The following is a 22620-nucleotide window of genomic DNA, read 5'->3' on the forward strand; positions in this document are numbered from 1 at the left end:
CAAAACCAGAACTCAGGCTTTCCTTGTGTGCTGCTGAATCTTGTTGTGAAACTCCAGTTCAAGTGGCTTATGAGAGCCACTTTTGAGGAAATGAATGAGATTAGAGGAAATGAGATTAGGAGTCAAGACTGGCTTGGAGTTTGGAATTCACAGTTCTCCAGCTGAAGTCATCCTCAGCCAAGGCCAAGCTGGCTTTGCAGTCTGAATCATGTACTGTACCTCTTAGATACAAGTTTTCATTTACTGTTATTAGAATTTTTCACAGGGCTACTTAATCTCTCATTTGTAGTAAATCACAAATTATGTTTTGATTCCTGCATTATAGCACAAAATATTTGTTGTTTTACATTAAGCAATATGGTGATTTTGCATAAATGGTCCTGCCTCTCTCTTTCCATGCTTTTCCTATTTTTTGTTCAATTGTTTTAAAACCACCACTGTTTTCCTCCAGATGCTGGGGGCTGGTATGGAGATATTTGGTTGGTTGGGTAAAAAGTGCAGCACTGAAATGCCATGAGCAGAAGCCTCTTAAGTACACTGGCAGTCCAGAAGCATAGAGAGCACTGCCTGCATTGTAACATTTGCACACAAAGTAACAGGGCCTAAATCAGAATGTATGGAAATACAGGTAAGGAAAAGAAACTGGGGGAAAAAAAGCTAAGAAGTGTTAATCTTACTTATTTATATAATTTATAATATATATATTTAAAAATATAAACACTTATGAGGGGTATCACTGTCACTGATTGTCAAGCGTGGTGACAGGACTGGAAGCCTGGAAAATATTCATGGAGAGGTGGTGGTTCACATTTTCTTGACTGTTTTCTAATTCACATTTTGAATGACAGCACTTCAGAAGCACCAAATAATGCACAATAAAAACTGCGAGCCTTTCTGGTTTACAGATGTCATCTCAGAACCCAGCTGCAATGCCAGTGACATCTGTGACATCAGGAAGGGTCCTGAACTGTTTCTATTGTGGTAGCACACACTGCCCATTTTGTACTCATTGTTTTGCCTTTTGTCTTGTTACTTTATCATTCTTGGATAGTATTGGTGAGACTAGGACTTCAGTCAGACTACGACATCTTTGAATGTAAATACAGAGCAAGGGGAGAAATAGATCAAATGCAGGTCTTGAAAGCTGGTATCTCATCGGGATAGGACATTTGCTCTGTCATTTGCAGCTTCAGGCAGCACTTGTCTCTTGGCATAAGAATTTTGCTTCAATAGATAGGCAACACCCAGCACGTCCCTCCAGCTCCGGATCGTCGGGTCGCAGCGCAGGGGAGGGACGGGGCACGGCAGGTTTGTCGTGGGGCTGGGACCGAAGCCTTCCTGCGGGGAAGGAGCTGGGGAAACCTGTCGTTGGCTCCGGGAGTTCCTCCTGCTGGAGCTCCTTCCCCTCCGCTTCTGCGGTGCCAGCGCCTCTTTCAGCTCTTTTTGGAGCCTTAGCGGCTGGGCTGCGACAGGGCTGCGCTACACAGGGAAGCGCTGCAGTCCCTGCAGGCGCGAAACTCTCCGGGGCGGGAAGGAAAGCCTTTGCCTGACCGTAAGGTAAAATAAAGCGCCGGGAAGTCCGCCCGGGAACCGCGGATGAATGAAGGGACCCGGGAGTCCGGCGCACGCTCCGCTCTGAACTCTGCGCCCCGACTGGGTGTGCCGAGAGCGCCGGCAGGTCCGTGCGCCGGGCTGGCTCCGGGTCGCTTCAGCCGCAAGTGGCGTCCGGGCGGCCCGGGGGCCGGGAGAGCCCCGGCGAGCCAAGGTAAGGGGTGCGAGGGGCGAGCTCCGCGGGTTCTCGCCCCTTGCATCATCTCTGACTCAGGCTTATCTTGCCTCCTAAAGCACTTCGCAGCGTGACGAGGCGTCCCTTGACCGGATGGGGGGATGGGGGGGCGCAAAGGCTGTGCCCACTCCATCCGCCCTCCCTGGGGGACGGCTTTAGGGCGAGATTAGCAAGTGGGCTGTCTCTCAGCTTGTCCCCAAGTGGTAGAGCCTTGTGTGCGAAAGGGGTGGGGATGTGGCTCTTTCTCGCGGAGGTTTATTATTATTGGGTGGAGGAGCGGGGAGGGGGAGTCTGCAGAGCAGACAAAATGCGAAGCCCTCCCCGCAAGTGTGTCTGTGCGGGAGGCGGGTGGGCGCAGTTTGTCGGAGACCGAGGTAGAGAAGGGTGAGGGGGCGGCCAAAGTGGAGAGGGGTCAGCAGCAGCCGGAGCATGCTCTCCACGCAACAGTTCCCTGCCCTGCCCGCGGAGGAGGAGCGCTACCGGCAGGTCCTCTCCGCCAGCCGGGTAAGGGAGCCTCGGGGCGCTCCCCTCCTCTGGGGGCTGCCTGGGGACCGGGGGCTGGGTGGGCGCTGGCTCGGCCGCTCAGCCCGGCTCGCTGGCAGGGACGGGGCCGTGTCCCCCGGAGGCGCCGCCCGGGGTGACGGACGGCCGGGGACGAGTGACCGCCCGCGCCCCACCTGCCGTGATGGGCCCGTCCCGGAGCGCTCTTGTGTCCAAACTCGCGGGGACGCGCGGGGACAGCCGCGTTCAGCGGCTCGGGATGCAGGTGAGCCGCAGCCAAGGCTCGTAGTCGGCGTCTCACGGAGAGCCGAGCGGCGCCCTCGCCCCGGCTTTCTCACCGGGGCGGAAGATCAGCGGGGCTGCTGTGCCGCTGGAAGGAGCGCGGAGGAGTTGGCCGAACCCGACGACAACAGGTCCAGCCGGGATCTGCAGGAGCAAAGTTTGGGATAACCTCTGGCAGGGCTGTCCTGGCAGCTCTGTCAGCGGCCGGGCTCCCGGGGAGCCGATGCACCGTGACCCCCCGCATCAGCGGGAGCTGGCTTTACCCTTGCACGTCGGGACCCCCGTCCCCTGTCACAGCTTTCCGGCGGGATGGTACCGCTGGCCGCCACCGCCCACGGGAGGAGGTTATCCTGGGCAGGGTCACGGAGGGGGCACCTAATCCTTCCAGGGAGAGCCAGCCTGTACGATTGCGAGTGTCCGAAGGGAATAGCGCGGGTGTGGGCAGCCTCCCAGCACACACCTGTGGGGAGGGATGAGGGGGTCTGCCCTTATGGGAGAGGCTGCATAAGAGCGGGCGAGAGGGAACTTGCAGGAGGCGAACCTGCAGGGTGGGTCTCCTCAGCCTGCCCTTTCCTGCGCTGGCCGGGGCTGGCAGGTGTGTCCCCAGTGCCGGGGCTGTTCCCAGTGTCCCAGCGCGGTGGCGCTGGCAGAGGGGCAGGGCGGGAGCCCGGTGCGGAGCCCAGGCGGGCGAGCGGAGGGACCGGCTGCCCCCGCAGGAGAGCTGAGCCCGATGCGTGGCACTTGTGGAGAGGGCGACGGAGCTTCCCGCGCTGTCACACCGATCGTACGCCACCGAAATTGCACGGCAGGGGGTTTCACAAGTTCGTAAACACGGCAGTATACTTAAGTATCGTTGCTCCACTTGATCTAAAATGCAGAATCCTTGGATGCGTTTCATGGCAGGCGATTAATTAATTAACTTAAATTACTACCAGTCTGGTTGAGAGAGTGAAATTCTGAAGTGAAATCAAATATCTAGAGCTTTTAATGCATTCACGGGATCTCTTGGGAAGTTTTGACTTTCAGCAGTAAGAGCATGATAGTGGATTTTTCCATATGGCTACATACATCCTTCCTGTGCTCCTAAAAGATGGACCAGTCAGCAGGACTAAAGTCTTTTGTTTGTTTTTGTAATGGATGCTCTATGGATGGAGATCTCTGTTTTAAGCTGCTTGGGTACTGTGGCACATAGATGAATGAATGTATCACTGAGATAGTCCAAACAACTGAACAGTTGTAACACAAGAAATTAGGGAACTGCTCTGCCTGTGTCCCTATTAAAGCTAGTGGCATCCCCAGAGGACCTTGGGCATCTGGGTTCTGTAGAAGGATGGGGACTCCTTCAGGTGAACAAGGGGATCCTAAACAGTGTTCAAACCTCTTTTAGAAATGAAATGCTTGTGACTTTTTTCCCTCCTCCAAAGGCCATTTTTGGAGTACAGTGTCTTTCTGCCTGTGGGGAAGCCTGGCCCTCCAGCCCCACTCAGCATGCATATAATGCCTGCATATAATCCTCACTCAGCATGCATTTTGAAGGAAGCCACCAGCACTCATTTTCCCGAGAAGGCTCCCATGGTGGTGAGCCAGGCAGCACAGCACACTGTCCCATGTTTGAGGAGTTTGCTTGTGCTCTGAGTATCTCATGAGGCCATCAGGACAAAATACTGTTTTTCCTGAGTCTTTTGGAGCTGGAACTATAAAATACTGAAGAAAACATTCACTTCCTTTCCACAAGTCTTATCTGGCACTCAAGTGTATGCAGATAACTTGAGTGTCCAGTGAATTAAAAGTATTGTATGTAGATGGTTTGAAATGTGTCATGATTGGAAGTGTTCTATAAAATGTGCACAGGGCAATTTTATATATCTCTGTTATTTTTTGGCTGTTAATTATGTATTAGATGATGTCTGCAGATACAAGTGAATCCAGGACTGTTGACAGTGCCAGTAATTATTTTAAAATATGGATTTTCTTGAATGTAGGAGTTGCCATTTTTTAAAATTTTTCTTTTCCTGCTAAGCTTATATACATTTTCAGGTCTTAGCACTCAACTCCCTTGAGGAACATTACTATCCTGGCATTATATTTAGTCCATGTATTGCCAGACACATAATTTCTTGTCATTACTCACACAGCCAGACAAGGAACATGTGCAGAGGCTGAGGTGGATAAGCACCTAGACAGAAATCTTCTTTGTCAGAAGGAGAATGGTCCTTTCAGGAATGGTCCATGAAGGTGGAACAGGCAGGGGAATGCTGGGATGGTTATATCTGGCAAAGAAATCCAACAGCTCCTGCTCAACTGCTCTAACCAACAAATGCTGAACCATAAACAAGCCCTTTGTACATAAGCAGGAAGGCAGCACTTGAAGCAGGGTGACTGTGTGGGTGTTTGAGGTCTGTGAATCTTTGCCATGCTGAGGTGCAGCAGATTCAGGTCATCCCAATCCAGAGGACACAATATAAGCACTACTGGCACTGTTTAAGAGATGGGAGCTGTGGCTTTGACCCCACCTGGACCAGGAGGCCCTGGGTACCAGGTCATCTGCTTTCAGGCTGAACAGATCACACTGTTACATACAATGGCACTATCCTGGTGTGGCCAGGCTTTAAAAGATGATGGTTATAGCTACATTGTGTGGGAAGAGTCCTGTCAGCGGGTCAGGTATCCTTAGCAAGTGCTTGCAAGGCCAGATGAATGTCTTGTTTCTGAATGCCAGCCAGGGTTTGGCCGGGGCGGATGTCAGGCCACTTGCACAGGGCAGTTTTAGACTTGCACATGCAGCTTAGGCCCTTCCAAGTGTGGCTGCCAGACACCTCCTGATATTTAAATGCCTTCAGGATGAAGCAGCTAAGTAAGCAGCAGGAGTTGAGGGGGGCAGTGTGATTACAGTTTGAAATACTGATGCCTGTAGTCTGTCCCAGTTTCTTTCCCTACCGAAAAAAAAATGGACCTCATAAGTGGCAGTCTGGGTACATGCAGTTCTCCAGTGCCAGGAGAGAAGGGTAGGTGATAACCTGCTGTGAAGTGATGGATTGTCATAGTCGGAGAAAGCAAGCTTGAATCCTTCTTGTAAAGGTCTTCACACTCAGAAAGTGGGGGGAGAGAGGGAAGGAAGAGCGCCTGGGCTGTCCCCGTGTCCTGCGGGCTGTCCCCTCTCCCGGCCGCTCCTGGGTGCCTCTCCCAGCCCGCAGCCCCGCGGCAGAAGAATACGATGCCGATCGCATCCTGCCCCTCAGTCCCCCGCCCTCTATAAATAACTCTGGCTGAGCTGACCTGTCAGATTCCCCCGGCAGAGCGGATCCCCTGACCCGGGCCGCCTGCAGTGGAAAGTCTGAATGCAAAACATACCGCAGTAAAAATAGAGCGGCCGGGGAGCCCCGCCGGCAGGTCCCGGGCTCTCGGTGCCGCTCGGGGCCGGCTCCCGTCAGCGCCGAGCTCCCCCTGCTCCCGAATCTACGGGCACTTCAGTGCCCCAGTGCTGAATGCTTTTCTCGCTGTCGCATGGAAGCATAATTCATTTTTGCTGTGGAACAGATAGTTCAAAGTTTTATAATTTCGGCTTGCCTTTCTAAACAGCAAAGATGAAAGAAATACGAATAATGGTTTAATATCCTAAATGTAAAAATAATAATGAAGTGACTGTCAAGCAAGAGATTCTCATTTCAAAAAGAGGTGAGAATGTTGCTAAGTCTGGATTGGATTCCATCCTGTGGCTACCTTGTGCAGGCAACTGCTCCCCTGAAGGGATGGATGCTCCTTGCCTATGGTTTCAAGCCATTATATGTGGACACTGCTGAAGTCTCGTGGAAAAATCCAATCCGGATTTTTCCCAGGCTGTTGGTTTTCTCAGCTCTAGCTCGGATCTTTCCCAAGCTGGAGACTTTTCTCAGAGACAAACAAGAGAAGGGAGAGTGAGTAACACAGATTAACACCTGGTGTTGACCACAGAGCCGTGTGAGTGTCTTGGGATGCTTTGCAGAAAGTATGTTTTCAAAGAGGTATTGCCTTCTTGGACCAATGAGCCTTTTCTGTTTTGTTTTGTATGTCTATCTTATATAAATGCTTTTCAATAAATCACTCCTTCCTACTGTTTTCAAGAAGTCGTGTGTGTGTTGTTGCATATTTGCCGTTCCTAATCAGACCACGACAATTATAATTTAAAGCAATGCTTGCAAATTGTACACTAAATTGTGTATATATTATTTCTGGTTGTTTCACTTATGAAACTTGAATATCTGGCGGTTAAAGCCAGCAACAGACACCAGAAGATGCTGTCTGATGAGTCCATGTCACAGTTCTTGGCCCTCAGTGGTTGGGTGTCCTCGACCCACAGCCAAGCACCACATGGCCACTTGCTCTCTCCCTACCCCATCCTACAGGATGGGGGAGAAAATAGAAAGAATGAGAAAGCTCATGGGTCAAGATAAAGGCTGGGAGATCTCTTCCTGATTACCATCATGGACAAAACAGGCTCGAGTGGAGTAAATTAGTTTATTACTGATTAATTCTTATTGACTGATTCAGATATTGTGAAACAAAAACAGAAAATGAAGCAAGCATTAAAACACTTCAGGAAAACACCTCTCATCCCCACTTCCCAGGCTCAGCTTCACTCCAGACTCCTCTCCTTCACCCTTGTTGTCACCACAGGTGGCACTCAGTCCCTTCAGTGGGGCAGTGAACAGTGCAGGGAAGGACTGTAGTTCTCTGCTACTCCTTTGTTCTTACTCGTCCTCTGCTCCAACGTGGATCCTCTGTGGGCTGCAGTCCTTTTGGGAGCACATACTTCTCTGACCTTGGTGTTGGCACTGCTGTTTCTCACTCTTTTCCTGTTTCTCTGCCATTGTGGTGTATGTGCCCTTTCTTAAATATTTTTTCAAGGAGGCACCATCAACTTGGTTGATGTGCTCAGCTGTGTCCTGTGGTGTGGATCCAGGTGGAACTGGCACACAGATGCTCTCACTACCTTCTCAAGGAGGGCAACCTTGCAGTCAGTCCCCCCACTGCCAGCAGCTTGCCACCTATATGGATGTCCATGTAATCAGGATGGAAGTGATGGCCAGAGTACTGACCAGAGTAGCAGTGTTGCCTCTGTGGTTGTCTGCTTCCCTGTCACTCTTCTCCTATCCCCAAATCATGAAGGAATGAAAAGAATCCAGCCATCCTTCTGTTCCTTTTCATCATTTCTGTCTTTAGAGTGGAACCTTTGCATGATCTGCTTGTTTGGGTGCCACACAGTTTACAGTTCCCTGTTGTTTTTTGAGTTGTTTCCAGCATAAGGTAGCTTGTTAGCACGTTGACCTCTAGAAAGTGAATAGAGGCTGAAAATCAGATACTGACAGAGCTGCTTTTGAATGGTGACGTTTTTGCTGTGATGGTTCAAGTGCTGCCCCTGGGGGACAGCTCCTGTAAGTCTGTGGGAAAAAAGACTGTCAGGGCTTGCATCACTGCAGGTGCTCCTGTAAGCTATTGCTATTCCAGAATTTCAAGGCTTTTTCTTGCAAAAGAAGTATTTTGTATGTTGAACATTTAATTGATCTTCACCTAGTCCTTTAAGGGAAAGGAAGTGAAGGTAGAGTTTCCTTTTTTTAGGACTGACAGATTTCATCTACTCCAATTCACGTGTTGTAGTTCAGGGAGATTCCAATATTCAGTGTATGGTGCTCTTGTCTTGGGACTGACTGGTCAGTGATTGTCAAAGTCTGCCTTTCCCTTCTTCCCTTTCTAAAACCTGTAACACTCAGTTCTCCCATATACAGAATCCAGTGTTTTAAAAAATAATCTTTCAGAACTGATTTGTTTGATGCCAGAGAGAGATTTCACTTGGCAGTGATTTAGCACTAGTAGTAACTACCCAGAGCAATTCCTATTACTGTTCATCACCTCAAAGAACTAGTTTCAAAAAGCTGTCACTCTAATATTATTGAAAGTTACTTGATAACATCAAAAACTCAGGAAGCATTTCCTGAGGAAAGAGACTCTCATTTCCCCCCTTTTCTGCCTCTGAGTGAACAAGTGAGAAATTGCTTATGTGCCCCTTGCATTGTTCATCTCATTAGATTTCAGAAGCAGTCAGGTCTTTCTTGTGGAAATAAAACCACTGGTAGGTAGCATTGAGGAGTTTTCCATCCCCCACCTCTGAGTCCTGCAGCTCTGCATTCATGTAAAAGCTCAGCATACAGCTGTAATACACAATTAGGTTTTCTCCAGACTTCTGTGGGACAGTAGAGCATGGAGATGTCTTTCATTGCTGTTGCTTTTGCTGTCAAAATTTTTGCTGGGTGGATTATTTTGCCTGTGTTAAAGTTGTCCTGAAACAACTTGGCACCTGGAGATTATAAAAGCAGCACATGCTACATTTCTCAGGCTTTCCCCAGCCTCCTACATTTTCACATCTCCAGGAAGAGACAGAGATAGCTGAGCCCACCTTGTCTTAACAACCTGTGCATTTTTGCCATGACACAATTGAGGGACAGATGTTGCTGAGAGATAATTTATTGTTTGAAAGATGCTAGTTCTGTGCATCTGCAAATATTGTCTAAAGGGATAATATATCTGAAGGAATATTAGGAACTGTAGAGTAAGCGGCTTTCTTTTCTTTTTTTTCCCTCACATTGTGTTTTGATATGCAGCAACTAGGTAACAGAAGTAGTAAATGCCTTTTCTTAAGCTTTGTTTTGTCCCTACTCAGCCATTTCAAGGGTATTAGCTTGAATAATTTGTAGTGCATTTAGACGAGCCTGGAAAAGAAGTCTGAAATGATGATTGAATGTGTTTAAAAGTTATTAACAAATCCTTTTTGCCATAAAGTGGGAGATATGGAATAGGATTGATGGTAGTCTGGATGGTTTGAGAATCCAGATGGTTTCCATTTGCTTTTTCCTTATAGATAGGATTATTCTGTGACTCTTGGAGTTTTCCAAAGAAAATGTGAATGGAAGGAATCCCAGCATCTGTTCTGGGGATGACAAATTGAATGTTCCCAGCCATAAATACAGTAGAATTTTTCTTACTTGACAAAATAATCAGATTGTTATTGTTTCACTGACTTAGATGGATGTTTTTATCCCATAAATCTTTATGTGATCTGTAAAACTTTAGTATTATATCATATATACACCAATGTAAGTGCCTTGTTAACCTACTTAATCTTGAGTTTTCTGTATCAGCTCACTTTTTTTGTAAGTTCAACAATATTGAATAGGTTTATTCTCTAGTCACCTCTCCAGTTATTTCTGTCACAATGCTCTGGTAGTTTCAAAAAGTGTCCTTCTCTTTTTTTATTTTCTTTTACTGAAGCAAAATGTTCAAAGTTGACATGTTTCTGGACAAAGTGGTATCCTACTGAAAAATGAATGAGTCACCTCTAAATTTTTTAGGTAGTAGGTTATCGACCTTTGTGACATTGTGTAAACCCATTTTCATCTTTGGGAGGAGGTCAAATAAAAATTCAGCTATGCTGAACAGATAAGGCTTTGCTTTGACACTAAATCAGGTCCTTTCCTTTGATTAATATTGCTGTTGGCCTTATCTTTGGTCTGAGGGTTAGTACCTTTTTTATCCACAATTCAGAAAAAAGTCAGTAAATTAACATTATGCATTCAAATCCTAAATTTCAATTTCTTCTAGGCAGATGTTTATAGGTGAAGAATAATTATGCATTTTATTGAAAAATTAATTAAAAATGCATTAGAGGTAAAGAGACAAATGCTTCTAAGAAGATTCCTCCAATTTCCTAGCTTGCATTCTAATTTACCATCCAGTTAATCTGACTGAAAGCTTCTGATTGTAAATGGGTTAAGCAATTGCATAATCAGCAGTAGGCATGGCACAGAGGGTGAAGCCTACTGATGAGGCATTAACAGAAAAAGCTATGTCCAATTATGAGCTCTAACTACCTTGTGTGGGATGAGGCTTCTGGTGGGGTTGCTGCACAGCCAGTGGGTGACTGATACACTGAATGTGAGCCACAGGACAGGCAGGATTTCTTCTTGCCCCTTCTAGTTTTCCAGGCTTGAAAGATTCTTGTAAGAGGAGGTTTTTGTCTAACAGTATCCCTCCACCCCCTCAAAATGTTTTTGGTTTTTTTTACAATTATTTTTATCATCAGAAAATAGGCCACTTAAGATTTTTCTATAGGTTTTTAAAATGGTTTTATCTTTCTGGTGCTAGTGGCTCTTCTGCAGACATCTGTTCCTTGAATTCCCAGCAAGGCAGGAACCTGAAGAGGGTTCTGTGTTACTCCCTGCCTGCTGGGTTGTGATTCTCAGCAGTGTGTAGCCAGAGGCTTGCCATGGTTGTTCAGTGCTTAGCTCAATGCAATGAACATCTGGGTAGTCAGGAAAGCATTAGAATATTCTCTCTGTGTGTTCAGAAAAACAGCACTGCACTGTGGAAACTTTCATGAGTAACTTTTGCAAGCTGTAGCAACTTAAAGGAAACTAATAACCCCTAGAGCATGAATTTTGCATTAGTTAAAGAGTACTTTCCCCAGAACAATTTCCCAGTGCTTACTGAAGTGGGCTGAATGGATGTTCATGTTCTGGCACTGGGAAATATCAGATAATGCTAACTGTAGTCTAACCCTTGAAATTAATGTCTTTCATAACACACTTCAGAGTTTAAAAAATCTTTGCTGTCTTCCATATGTTTACTCAACTTTGCTTGTCTTATGAGGCATGGCAACATTACACATCTTTGCCACCAGCTGTGAGTAATAAAGAAGAGAGAATTGTGGTAAGGTTGCCATCAGCTCTACTATTTCCTAATCTGAACATTCTTGAGAATTCAACAAAGTTCCATTGTAAATGTGGGAAGTATCCCACAGTAGTTGTAAGTTTGCATCAGTGAAATTATAAATAATTGTAAATATGTGCAATATATAAGTAAATATGTAAACAATTAACATCTATGCCAAAACAGAATCATTATTCAGCAGCACTTCTTTTTAAAAATGAAGGGATTGTAACATATTGGTATTTAAGAATGATTACTGCTGTTCTCTAGTACATCAAATATCCTTTTTTCCCTGTTTTCTAGTTCAAATTTTGAAGACTGATTTGTACTGACTGTATATGTTGGCTAATGGTTTGTCTAATTTTTATTTATGATGAGGTGGAGAACAGATATTGGTATCTCACTTCACATTTTCAGTTTTTGCTCTGTAGCCATAACAAGTGGGAACCATCTTCCTTTAATGGCTAAGCTCTAATGGCTGCTATGGTTGTGTCAGTCCAGTTTCTAGAGATTTAAGACCAGCATCATAAGATCAGATGAAATCACAAGAGGACTTGTAAGGACTTCTGAGGACAATGGCATTATGAGGTCAGCTGTTTACTGCCCCCTGACATTCTTTCTGCATTTCATGGTTGTTCTTCCATTTCTTTCCATTACAAACACTAAATAATGATTTGGTGTATGGCTTGCTCAAGATATATTAATGCTTCTGATCTAAGAGGTGTCTTCTACATTTCTGTGTAGAGACCCATCATGCACAGAAGATACTGGCAGTAGGCAATTAGCCCTAATGATACTTCTTTATTGGGAGAACATCTGTTAGTTCTGTGGTGACAACAGCAGGAGATATTTTTGTCAAGTGCTTATATCATGATTCAGGCTGTTTTATAGACTAGTAACTTAGATACTTTTAGTATCTAAAAGGAAAATTGCATGCTACCATAAGCTTTTCACCCATAAATCTTAATGTAATCTGTCATTTCTCTGCTTTAATATGACAGGCATGTTATTGAAATGACAGCCATGAGATAAGATTCTTTCCACGTCTTGCTGAAAATAAACTGTGAATTTTGGTCCAATTAATTTTTAGTCTTTCTGTAGTCAGATGGGACTACATACTTTTTTTCCATCTTACTTTTTTTCTATCTCTGTGGTTGCAGAAAATAAGCTGAGCAGTCTGATCCAGCAGACCTAGATAAACCTAGAATTTTTTAAAAATCTGCATTGAAATTAGTTCAGAATTTCTTTTTTGTCTATTTCCCTTATTGCAATCAAGAATGAACTGAATAAACTGAAAGAATGCCACTGAGATAAGCAGCAGTTAAGGTAATTTTGTTAGGGGAAAAAACTTCCTAGCTGTCAGAAGAATTTGTCTGATGTTTTTAGGCATCCTCTCTTCTGACTATATTCTTGTCAAATATAAAATCTGTTTGTATTAAAAGCAAATAACTTCTTGCCTTAAAAAACAAACACTATATTTCCTAACTGTAGTGCACATAGTATTTAATTTAGAAAAATACTTATTAGATTGAGTTTTCTAACAGCAGTGGTAGGAAGAGAATGTGCACCAGTGTTCTTCAAGTACTGAGAATATGTTTTAGTCCGGTGCTATAGATTTTTGGCTAAATCTATTTTATGTTGAAATCTTTAGCATTTAGGGTTGATTTCTTTCAGTGGGCCCTCCAGGATTCTGCTTTTAAGTCTTGTCCTGCCTTTGGAAAAGGAGATAAATATGTATCTGCCGGGTACCTCAGTCTTTGCAGACTTAGAGAATGAGTCAGAGAAACTATGAACTACACAGACACTTGTGGGAGACTGGTTTCTTCTCTCAGCCACTAACCTAGAAGCTTGAAGTGAGCCAAGGAATAAGCATTTTGCACCCCTGTTTCCTTCCATAAGCCCATTTTTATCTGAAGATTCCATTATTTATGTCTTTAGTCTATTATTTGTTCCTCCATGCTATTATTTGTTAGAACTGAAAGAATAGAGCACATCTGAAGTTTATGCAGATACTGTTGTCATACTAGAGCACTTCAAGCTGGTGCATGTATTCTTTGTGTATTGCAATATTTGGTGGCAGGAGGAAAAGAAATACTATCAGGGAGTATAAAAACAGTAAGTGTAATGCATTCATCTTTATGTCCCTTTAAAGGGACACTTTATTAAATTCTCATTGTTGATATAGGAACCAGTAGCACTGTCTCTAGTTTTAGTTCATATCCATCAGAGAAATGGACAGAAAAAAAATAATCTAGATGTTCAAGTGATGGAAAATGGTAAAACTGGGAAACTGGAAAAACAGTGTTTATGCTTGCATAGTCACTGATGATGATTTAAGCAGGTGTATTGTTTTTCCTGAGGTTTTTTTCCCTTAGAAGGGAAAAATGCAACATGCTGTTTAGTTGCCTGTAAATATTTACTTCTGCAGTTCTACAGAACAAGCAAGTCATGGTGCTTAGAGAAGCATGTCTTTAACAATACATTCTTTCCTTGAGCAATCACTGCAAACAAATTTAGATACAACAGCCTGTTTTAGAATCTGTGGCAGTGAGTTGTCAATACAAAGATTGAGATTTATTGTCCACTTTCAGGAGTGGACAAGAAATAAAATGTTGGATGTTCTCATTTAGCATTGAACATTTATGTAAAGTGGGTAGTAGTCACAATGCCAGTAGACTTTAGGAAACATTTCTCACAGAAACAGAGAAGCTTCCACCAGAAGCTCACTCTTTTAACTGGCACAAGTTTAATGTTTCTGCTAGGTTAACTCTAAGGCATATGTACAGCAGTGGTGGTAACAGCTCTCAGTAAAACACTTGTGCTTGAGATTATTAAGATCTCATGTACCTCCAGAATATTCAATGTTATCCCCTCCTCACAAAAAGAGTCAAAAAGTGATGATTGGCTACTATTTCTGAATGTTTTTAAAAATATTTGAGAATATTTTTTTTTCTTGCTGAGTTTTTACTTCTAAGACAAACTCTTTGTGGAGTCTTGGGTTGTTGGAAAATCCCAGCTCTACAGAGATGGGGCAACTGAGATATTTAAAAAGATTTTAGTCCATTATCAGTCTCATTGGAGGGTGAAACATAAGAGATGTAAAACTGTATGCCATTCTATCAGAACCAAATTATTTCCTGGTTACAACACCTTATGAATATTTTTCAGCCTTTTAGCTTTTGCCACACAATGGTGCTAATACTTCTAACACAATTCACCTATTATTTTACCCTATGTGGTCTTGCCACAATATATCCTTCACAGTTCTAATTCTCAAAAATATCTAGTCTTTTTGCAAGGCCATCATTTGAAACTTGTTTCTGTTCAGTCTCTCTCATGTCTTCTCTATTCCATGGCCTAAGTCAGCACAACTTATCTCAGAGTTTGCATATAGATGTACAAGACTGTGTGAGCTTCCAGTCAGGCTTTGAGAATCCTTTACAAATCTGTTTCTCACATCAGGTCAGAATTTTCTTTGTATTACACTGGATAGAGTTGGACATTTCCACTTGGGACTTGCAAAAAGTACATCTTGGTGGAGTGTCATTTCTTCAGGAAAATGAGCTGGATCTAAAATTTGTTTGTCTTAAAAAAACTAAGAATCAGCTCCTGAGTGCCTTGATCACTGGGCTGTGTGGTGATGGTCCTGCTCCTTGTAGTCTGGCCCAGAAGAACTGGGTTCTTTTTTACAGAATATTGTTATTTAAAGGCATGGCATGTTCTGATTCAAGAGGAGTCTGTGTTCATGTGGTTGTGATAGTCTGCTGAGTTATAGATCTAAATTTTTGACTGCTTCAGGCAAAAGAGGGTGTTGAACTCAGTTGCCCTGATTGCTGTGGGAGCACTGCATCTGCTGCACCATTGTCTGTGATTTCAGAAGTAATTATGGCAGTGTTTTGGGAGATCTGTGTTCATAGCAGAGTTGTGTGATTTCTCTGTTACCTGTACTCAGAACTCACAAGGGGGCCTAATACAGGCTGTGCAAAGCCAGGTAGTGGAATTCAGGGAAGCCTGTTTTGACTACAGCAGCTAAAGCTGCTGGATTCCAGCATCACCAGAAGTAAAACATCAGGCAGACACTGAAGAATTTTACATGAAAAGGTAGAGAAATGTGGACTGAAGGAAGTCAAGCAGGTGTTGTCTAAATGTCACATGGATTGAAGTTCTTAATATTCACCTAAATACTTAACTTTATCTATGACTGAATGGTTTAGATGCCACTTGTGGACAAGGTCAGTAGTTAAGCTGTTTGAAACATTTACAACTTCTGAATAAGCTGCTGATTAAGAAAAAAACAATTCTGACAACCAATTAACTCTCTCAAATATTATTTATATTTCTCTTGTTGTGGGAAATGAGGATCAGATTATAGACCTTGCCATTTCACTCAGACTGTTTCAACAGAAACTCTTTATTCTCATCCTGAGCTGGCTGTTTCAGATTCTCAGGAAAATCCGTCTCTAAGCTTACCATCCTGCTTGCTAGATAAATATAGTAGTAGGACTGTGTTGAGACTGAATCCCTGGAATAGGAGGAAGATTATCAAGTGAGATACTACTAGCAGCTCACACCACAGCAGTACCGTGTGCACTTTCAGTGTTAATGTCTTCACTTTCAATAGTGGAAGTAGGAAAAGAAGTCAGATGGGAGAGACACTGCACTGGATAGGTCTCGAAGTGGTCAGATGACGTGATGCTTAGCAGTCTCTGAGAAGATACATACAATTTCACAAATCCAGTTTTCTTAGCTTCTGCTGTCTGTTGAGGGTCTGCAGTGTCTAGTAACCAGGAGTTTCAGGAGTAGTTGGTAATTATATTATCAGCAAGAAAAATTTCTTTCCAAATAGTCTTTGTGCCATGCTGGAACAAGAGACATTGCAGAATGATGGAAAATTATTCTGCAAATCCTACTTAATCCTACAGTCTTCTTATTCAAGGCAGTAAATGAGCAGTGAGGTTGTGGGGTGGTCTAAATCCAGTCTGTTTGCAGCAATTCCATAAGAAATAGCTCAGTTTTGGTTTGTGCCAGTCAGTCTGATGACCTGCCCCTTACAGAAAGACACGTTCAGCAGAGCCAGCCAAAGGGATAACAACCCACAGAGACTGGCATTTACAAGACTAATATTATTTATGATTTTGATTTCAGTCTCGAGTTTCTTCAGGGAGAGGCTGTCAGGGTAATGGATGCCTTTACTCCTGTGTCCTGACACAACCAACTTTGATGTGATTGATCTTCCTGACAAAGAGGATAAGCTATTAGTCATCCTTTGGGAAGACACTGTCTGGAATAAACCTATCATCCAGTTTCACATTATCACAGTGAGATTTTATTTTTCGGTCAATTTCAAATAGAAGGGGCATTGACTTCATAACAGTTTCAATCTTGCTATTAAATATTAATTTGGAATTTTGTTTTTGTTTGAAAAGTGTGAAATTTCTCCAGTATATGAGATCATAGTATTAATGGAGTTAGGTTTCAAAAATATAATATGCATGTTTAGGCTTTTGCAAAGGTTTGAATTTTTGTACTTTGTGCAGCTCAGTTGAATTCAGAAAATTGTTTTTCTCTATTCTTTTGTATTCCACCCATAGAACAGAAAATGTGATTTGCAAACTCTACAGAATACTGTGTCAAGTTATAATTTTATAAAGCGCTTTAAAAAAATCAGACATCATTACTGTGCATAATAAGTCTTCTCTTGTCACTTAAAACAAAGGTTACAATAGTATCTTGATTCTTTAATAAAAGAAATAAGAACATGGAGCTCTTGAATAATTAGCAACGGATTATTTTTAATTATAAAATAATCTTTATTTCGCTTTATTTCTTAAGTTTATTATGTATTTTAAATTTTTTAAATGAAATGCCTATTCAACAACCAGTTCATCAGAAATGTTTAGAAATTTAAATGAAGCCAAAAGTCTGTGGATATTGAGTAAAGTTTAATAAATTATATGGATTGCTGTAGATTGTCCACTAGAAAGAAAATTTACATACAACTTGTCATTAAGAATCTCTTTGCCATTTACAGCATATATTTAAATAATGTAGCTGTGTAGTAGGGAGGGAGAACTGCTATGGAAAACATATGAGTTACTGATGGCCACCAGCATGATAAAACTGCATTTTTTTTTCAGGTCTTAGGAACAGATGAGGATAATATGGGGGATGGTTGCTCTCAGAAACTGGCTTCTGCCAAGTTCCTTCGACTTTTGCTCCTGATACTGATTCCATGCATCTGTGCCCTTATCCTTTTGCTGGTGATCCTGCTTACCTTTGTAGGTGAGTGCTTTTTTAATTAAGGAGACACTTTTTAAATTAAAGAAGCTAAAATTAAGACCAAGTTCTCAAGTGCTAATATAATTGTGGACATTAGACATATATCTTAGCACACCTACCTAAAAAATTAATCTACCTAGTGACTGTTTGTTGCAGAGAAATAAATCTGCAATTTGGATTTGTACCCTTAAAACATAAAGTAAACTTCTTCTGATTTTCTCAAGGTAGATTTTTGAGGAACACATTATCTTGAACATGTAGATAGTTTCCAGCAGCCATTTTACAAAATACAAAAGGGACTTCTCTTATAATTTTAGATCACTATACGTGGAATGGAATATTTATCCGTTTATGTCACACATTCATATGCAAACCTGATTCTTATTTTCAGGTGAAATTCAATTTATAAATAACTACAAATCTTTCTGAACAGCATACAAAATATTACTGTTTAACTAAGGAAAATTATGTTCGTTTCTTCTACATACAAAATATGTATCAGTGCAGAACTCCACATATGTTTTGTGGAAACTGGTTCAAGATGTATTAGGTTTCATAATGGCTTAGTCTCTTAAGTAATTTTGTGTGTATGTTTTTCATAATTAAAAAGTGCTAATTTATTACCATGAATTTTAAAAAAGTCTTCCCATTGTTACTTTCAGAGGAGCTGGCATATCATTAAATTGCTTCAAGTACCATATAAAAAAGACAGTAATACTAGGTTAAAGCATTATTTTTTCAGGAAAAAAAAATTGCTTTCAGTGCTAAGTGCTTTTGGGGCTTTTCATTTTTCTTTTGTTAGTGAGAATATTTTCTATTTGAGCTTCCTCAGATAGTTCAGAAGCACATCTGAAATAAGTAATGTATCCAGTATCCAGATATACAGAATAAATATTTTTTTCTATTTTTTCCAATTTGAATACATATCAAACAGTTAGCAAGCATAGGAAGAAACTAACATATCTCAAAAGTACTATCAAAATCAGGACAATTTAAATCTGTTTTCTCGATTCAGTCTGTAAAGGATATGCAACATTTTTGTATGTATGTCGTAGGCCTGTTCTTTTAATTTAGTTTAAGTTAAGGAAGTAAAAAAAAACCCCAAAGCTAGTGAATATTATGATTGACAGGTAAGTCTTGGGTTGTATCTCTGAACTAAGAATAGTCTGAATTGGATTAAGATCAAGTAAGTCTTGCAATTAGGAAATATGAAGCCATTAAATTTGCTTTCCTTATGTTTAGCATTCCATTTGTATCTTTCATATCCTCTGCCCTAGATTATCATTCTTTGGTGGGAAAGCAGATAAAAAAGCAGGTGTATTGACATCAGCTCTACTCAATCTCTTTCTCAGGCATGTATCAAACTGTCATTAAAATGTATGAAATCCTCTGGGAAATGGGGCCTGTTCTGATCCTACTGACGTAGCAAAAATCGTGACTATCTCCTCTTAAGTCAATGTAATTCCTGTAGGGTACAAAATAAGGCTTGGTGTTATAACCCAAGTCTAAAACTGGCAAAGGTCCCTTCAGAAGCAGCTTTTGAATTAACATTTTTTAATTTACTATTCTTCTCAGAAGCTTTCCTTTTCTATGCATTTAGAAGCAAGTATATTTGATGACCAGAATTAGATGGACTAATGCTGTGGACATTTAAAGTGTGTGTAATAGAATATAGTCTGTTATAGTAACTAAGAATACACTATATCCAAAATAGTACTTCATATTCATTTTAAGTTGATAGTAACTGAATTCTAATATTGGTATGAAGTCTTACAGTGTAAGAAATAGGTTGATAGTATTGACTTGGCTAATAGAAATTATTTAGTGGAAGGAAGGAAAAAAGGAAAGAAAGAAAAAGAAAGGAATAAAGAGTCTATTACTGCAATTTTACTGATGTGCAATTGTTTGGTATGCTATGGGACTTTAATAGTATCAGTAATGTGCCTATTTCTCCAGAGTGCAGAGTCATGGGTACAGACCCTGCAGGAGAAATCTCAGTTCATGTGTGCTGGCCTGTTGTAATAGTGAACCAGTGCTTTATTTCCCTTGCAGCTGCCTCATCCATTACCCATACTTTGTTAGCTGCTTTGCTCTGTTTCATTAGCTTTTCAACAAATTGGTCTTTTTGAGCTTTCCTGCTCTGAGCAGCTAGAAATCTTCCACAGTTTATACTGCCAGAATCTCAATTTGCTAGCTTGAACAGTGTGACTATTTCTTAGATCTCTTAAGTGTCCATTTTTAAGTAAACTGTCCATTTTTAAAAACCTGTCCATATTTAAGCAAAACATTAATTTGCCAAAGTGAACAGCAACAAATGATCATTAAAGCTGCTGGAGAGCATTGCTTTGAATTAAATGAGTCTGGTCACAGTACCTCTATTTTGTACTAAGCACAATGTACTAAAGCACAATGTACTAAGCCAGCATACTGTATGTTTCTGTCATCTGGACATGCCCAGCTGTAGCTGGAGACAGAAATAGAAAATAGTTACATCTATTTCTCAACTAATTAACTATCTGGCTTGATGATTTACCATCTAGTTCTGTATGAACTCAAGCCTGAAGAAGGGTTGGATATAGTGTGCCTGTATACATGAATAAAGTGCATGTTCTGTATGTGCTGCATGTCTGTTAGGAAACATTGATTGATAGTAATTTATTTATCTTCACTGAAGAAAGAACTGATTGTTTTAAAGAATCACTGTTATAGGCATTTTGAAATTTAAATATAGGTGCTATAAAAACATATCCAGTAAGCTTAATTTAGGATTTAAGATATACAATAGTGTTTTTAGGGAAGAGTGGGGGGAAGGATGAAAATCAAAGCAAGTGGGAGCCCAGCACAGAGGGTGGATTCTGCAGCCTGGAATGAAGTGCCTAAATTCTCTATTACGCATTGGTAAAAGGAAAGGATAGGAGGAAAATGTGGGGGAAGAAGGAGGTGACTCAGGAAGGTGACCTAAAACTCTAACAAACTGAGTGGAAACAGAGTTGTCATCTAGTGCTAGCAAGTGGGGAATGCCAGAAGCCTACACCAGCCAACCTCCAGGGCAGATGTACCTGAGCCAGGCTGATGTTATTTTGGAGGGGAAAAATGCTAAAAAGAATTTTAATATTGCTCATTGTCAGTGGAGATGATACAATTAGGAAGTCCTTTTGTGTCAGAGGTTCATTGTGTGGTCCCCATGTTAAGAGGAGCTGTTACCACTAGGAAACTGTAAAAATAGAACAAAAAATGGTGTTGTTGGAGTGATAGGTAGAAGGAGCAAACAAGCATTTGGGGGCTCTCAGTGAAAGAAGTAAATGACCTCATGGCAGTGATAGACATAGTTATTATTTGTTGTTCCAGAAAAAGAATGAAATAAGTCTGAGTAAGAAGAGGATAGAATCCAGTGGGTAGCCTCAATATTCTTCTTCATAGTATTTATATTTGACCACTGTATTAAACCAAACGGGATTTTTAAACATCTTTCAAGAGTTACCTGTCTTGTAATGTGTTGCCTCCTTTTCTGCTGAGTGATATAAAAATAGCTAATCATTTAAACTTTAATGTTTAAATCAGTATTAATAGCTCTTTTGGACTGCTTTACAGCCTTTTTCTATTTTTATGCTGAGTGGAAGAGACGAGTCTAGGGAGGAGGGGAGAGAATGTGAAAAAATACCTTAAGCTATTCTTGAATTATGGAAAAATACTATGCACTTTCCAAAAAGAGTTTAAAAAGCTTATTGTAACTTTTTGAAAATTGCACAAAAAAAAAAGTCAAACTCAAAAAAAACCCCAGCTAGTTAAGTTTGAAACTTGAAACAAAGTAGGCTTCTGAATTCTAGAGATCCAGTTCTTGCTTTCAGTTTGAACACAAATATCTGGCATCCAAATAAAGCCACATTTAAGTGAGCATAATTTCTGAGCACAACCACTCATTTTTCATTAGACTTCAGCAAATCATATTAATACTAGTCCCTATTTGTGAAAATGCACTTACTGTTTGGTTTGACTAAAAAAAAAATAAAAATTGCTGCTTAAATAATTTGCAGATGGGAAATTTTTATTTGCTTCTGTAAAATACACAGTGAATTTCTCCAAAGCCCAATGATATATGAACATCTGCTGCTGGAAAACCAAAAACTTTAACATTATATATATATGTATGTATGTATGTATGTATGTATGTATGTATGTATGTATGTATGTATGTATAAAGTTCCCCTGGGTTTGTCCAGTAGAAGTTAAACATAAAGATTTACTCACAGTTAGTGACACTAAAGCCAAAACAATCCAGCCCAGATAAAAGAGGATATGGTAAATCTCAAATGGTAACTGTTTCATTGAAACTCATAATGTTTCAGAAATTTCACCAGTTTTTCTTGCTGTTTGCATTTGCTATAGTTGCCAAGGTACTTAGAAACATTTGGGAGACTTTATGTTTGGAGGATTCCTTTCAAATTTCTTTTATAATCAAGTCTATATGAACTATTTTTATTGTGATTGTTAAGCTCTTTTACATGACCTGCCAATGGCAAAAATTGCTTTTGCTATTTACCAAAAATTTCTTATATTGTAATACAGAGTGGTACTTCTAGCATTAAATATGACTCTAAAACATTTGGTTAAAGAATCTGAGATAGTATTTGTAGTTTTTATTACAGATAAATAAGTGATATGTTCTATACATGTTTAAGATGTCTTCTTTATTATTTGGATTAACGGGTTAAAGATCAGTTTTCTTACTATGTAGCTTAAATGCTTGTGGGATACATCTACTTACTGTTATTCATCTGTTTTGATTTGTGAATTATAATTATTGGAATAAATATAATATTGCAACTATTCAACACATACAACTAAGCACACTCTCTTTTTGTCTATAATATAATAAATGATAAAATAATAAAGCCAGCAAGTGACTAAAATTTTAGACAGCAGCTGTATATTTAAAATCCAGTATCAGAGAAGAATGACAAAAAACTCAGGAGCCCATATTTAGCAGTGGTAGTTAAATTACATAATCTTATATAGAGAAAACAGTACCTCTT

At 41.0% G+C, this 22620-nt stretch overlaps 1 protein-coding gene across 1 annotated transcript in view; it reads left to right on the plus strand.

Annotated features, from left to right (window-relative positions):
- The first annotated feature begins 2056 nt into the window (after positions 1-2056).
- CORIN (corin, serine peptidase) overlaps positions 2057-22620 on the plus strand; it is a 112183-nt gene continuing 91619 nt past the window's right edge. The window contains exons 1-2 of the mRNA XM_056489663.1: positions 2057-2290; positions 17446-17590. Coding sequence (XP_056345638.1) covers positions 2216-2290; positions 17446-17590 — 220 coding nt within the window. The 5' untranslated portion in view covers positions 2057-2215. The remainder of the gene's footprint in view (positions 2291-17445; positions 17591-22620) is intronic.

Source organism: Oenanthe melanoleuca, chromosome 4, assembly GCF_029582105.1.
Source record: "Oenanthe melanoleuca isolate GR-GAL-2019-014 chromosome 4, OMel1.0, whole genome shotgun sequence".
NCBI lineage: Eukaryota > Metazoa > Chordata > Aves > Passeriformes > Muscicapidae > Oenanthe > Oenanthe melanoleuca.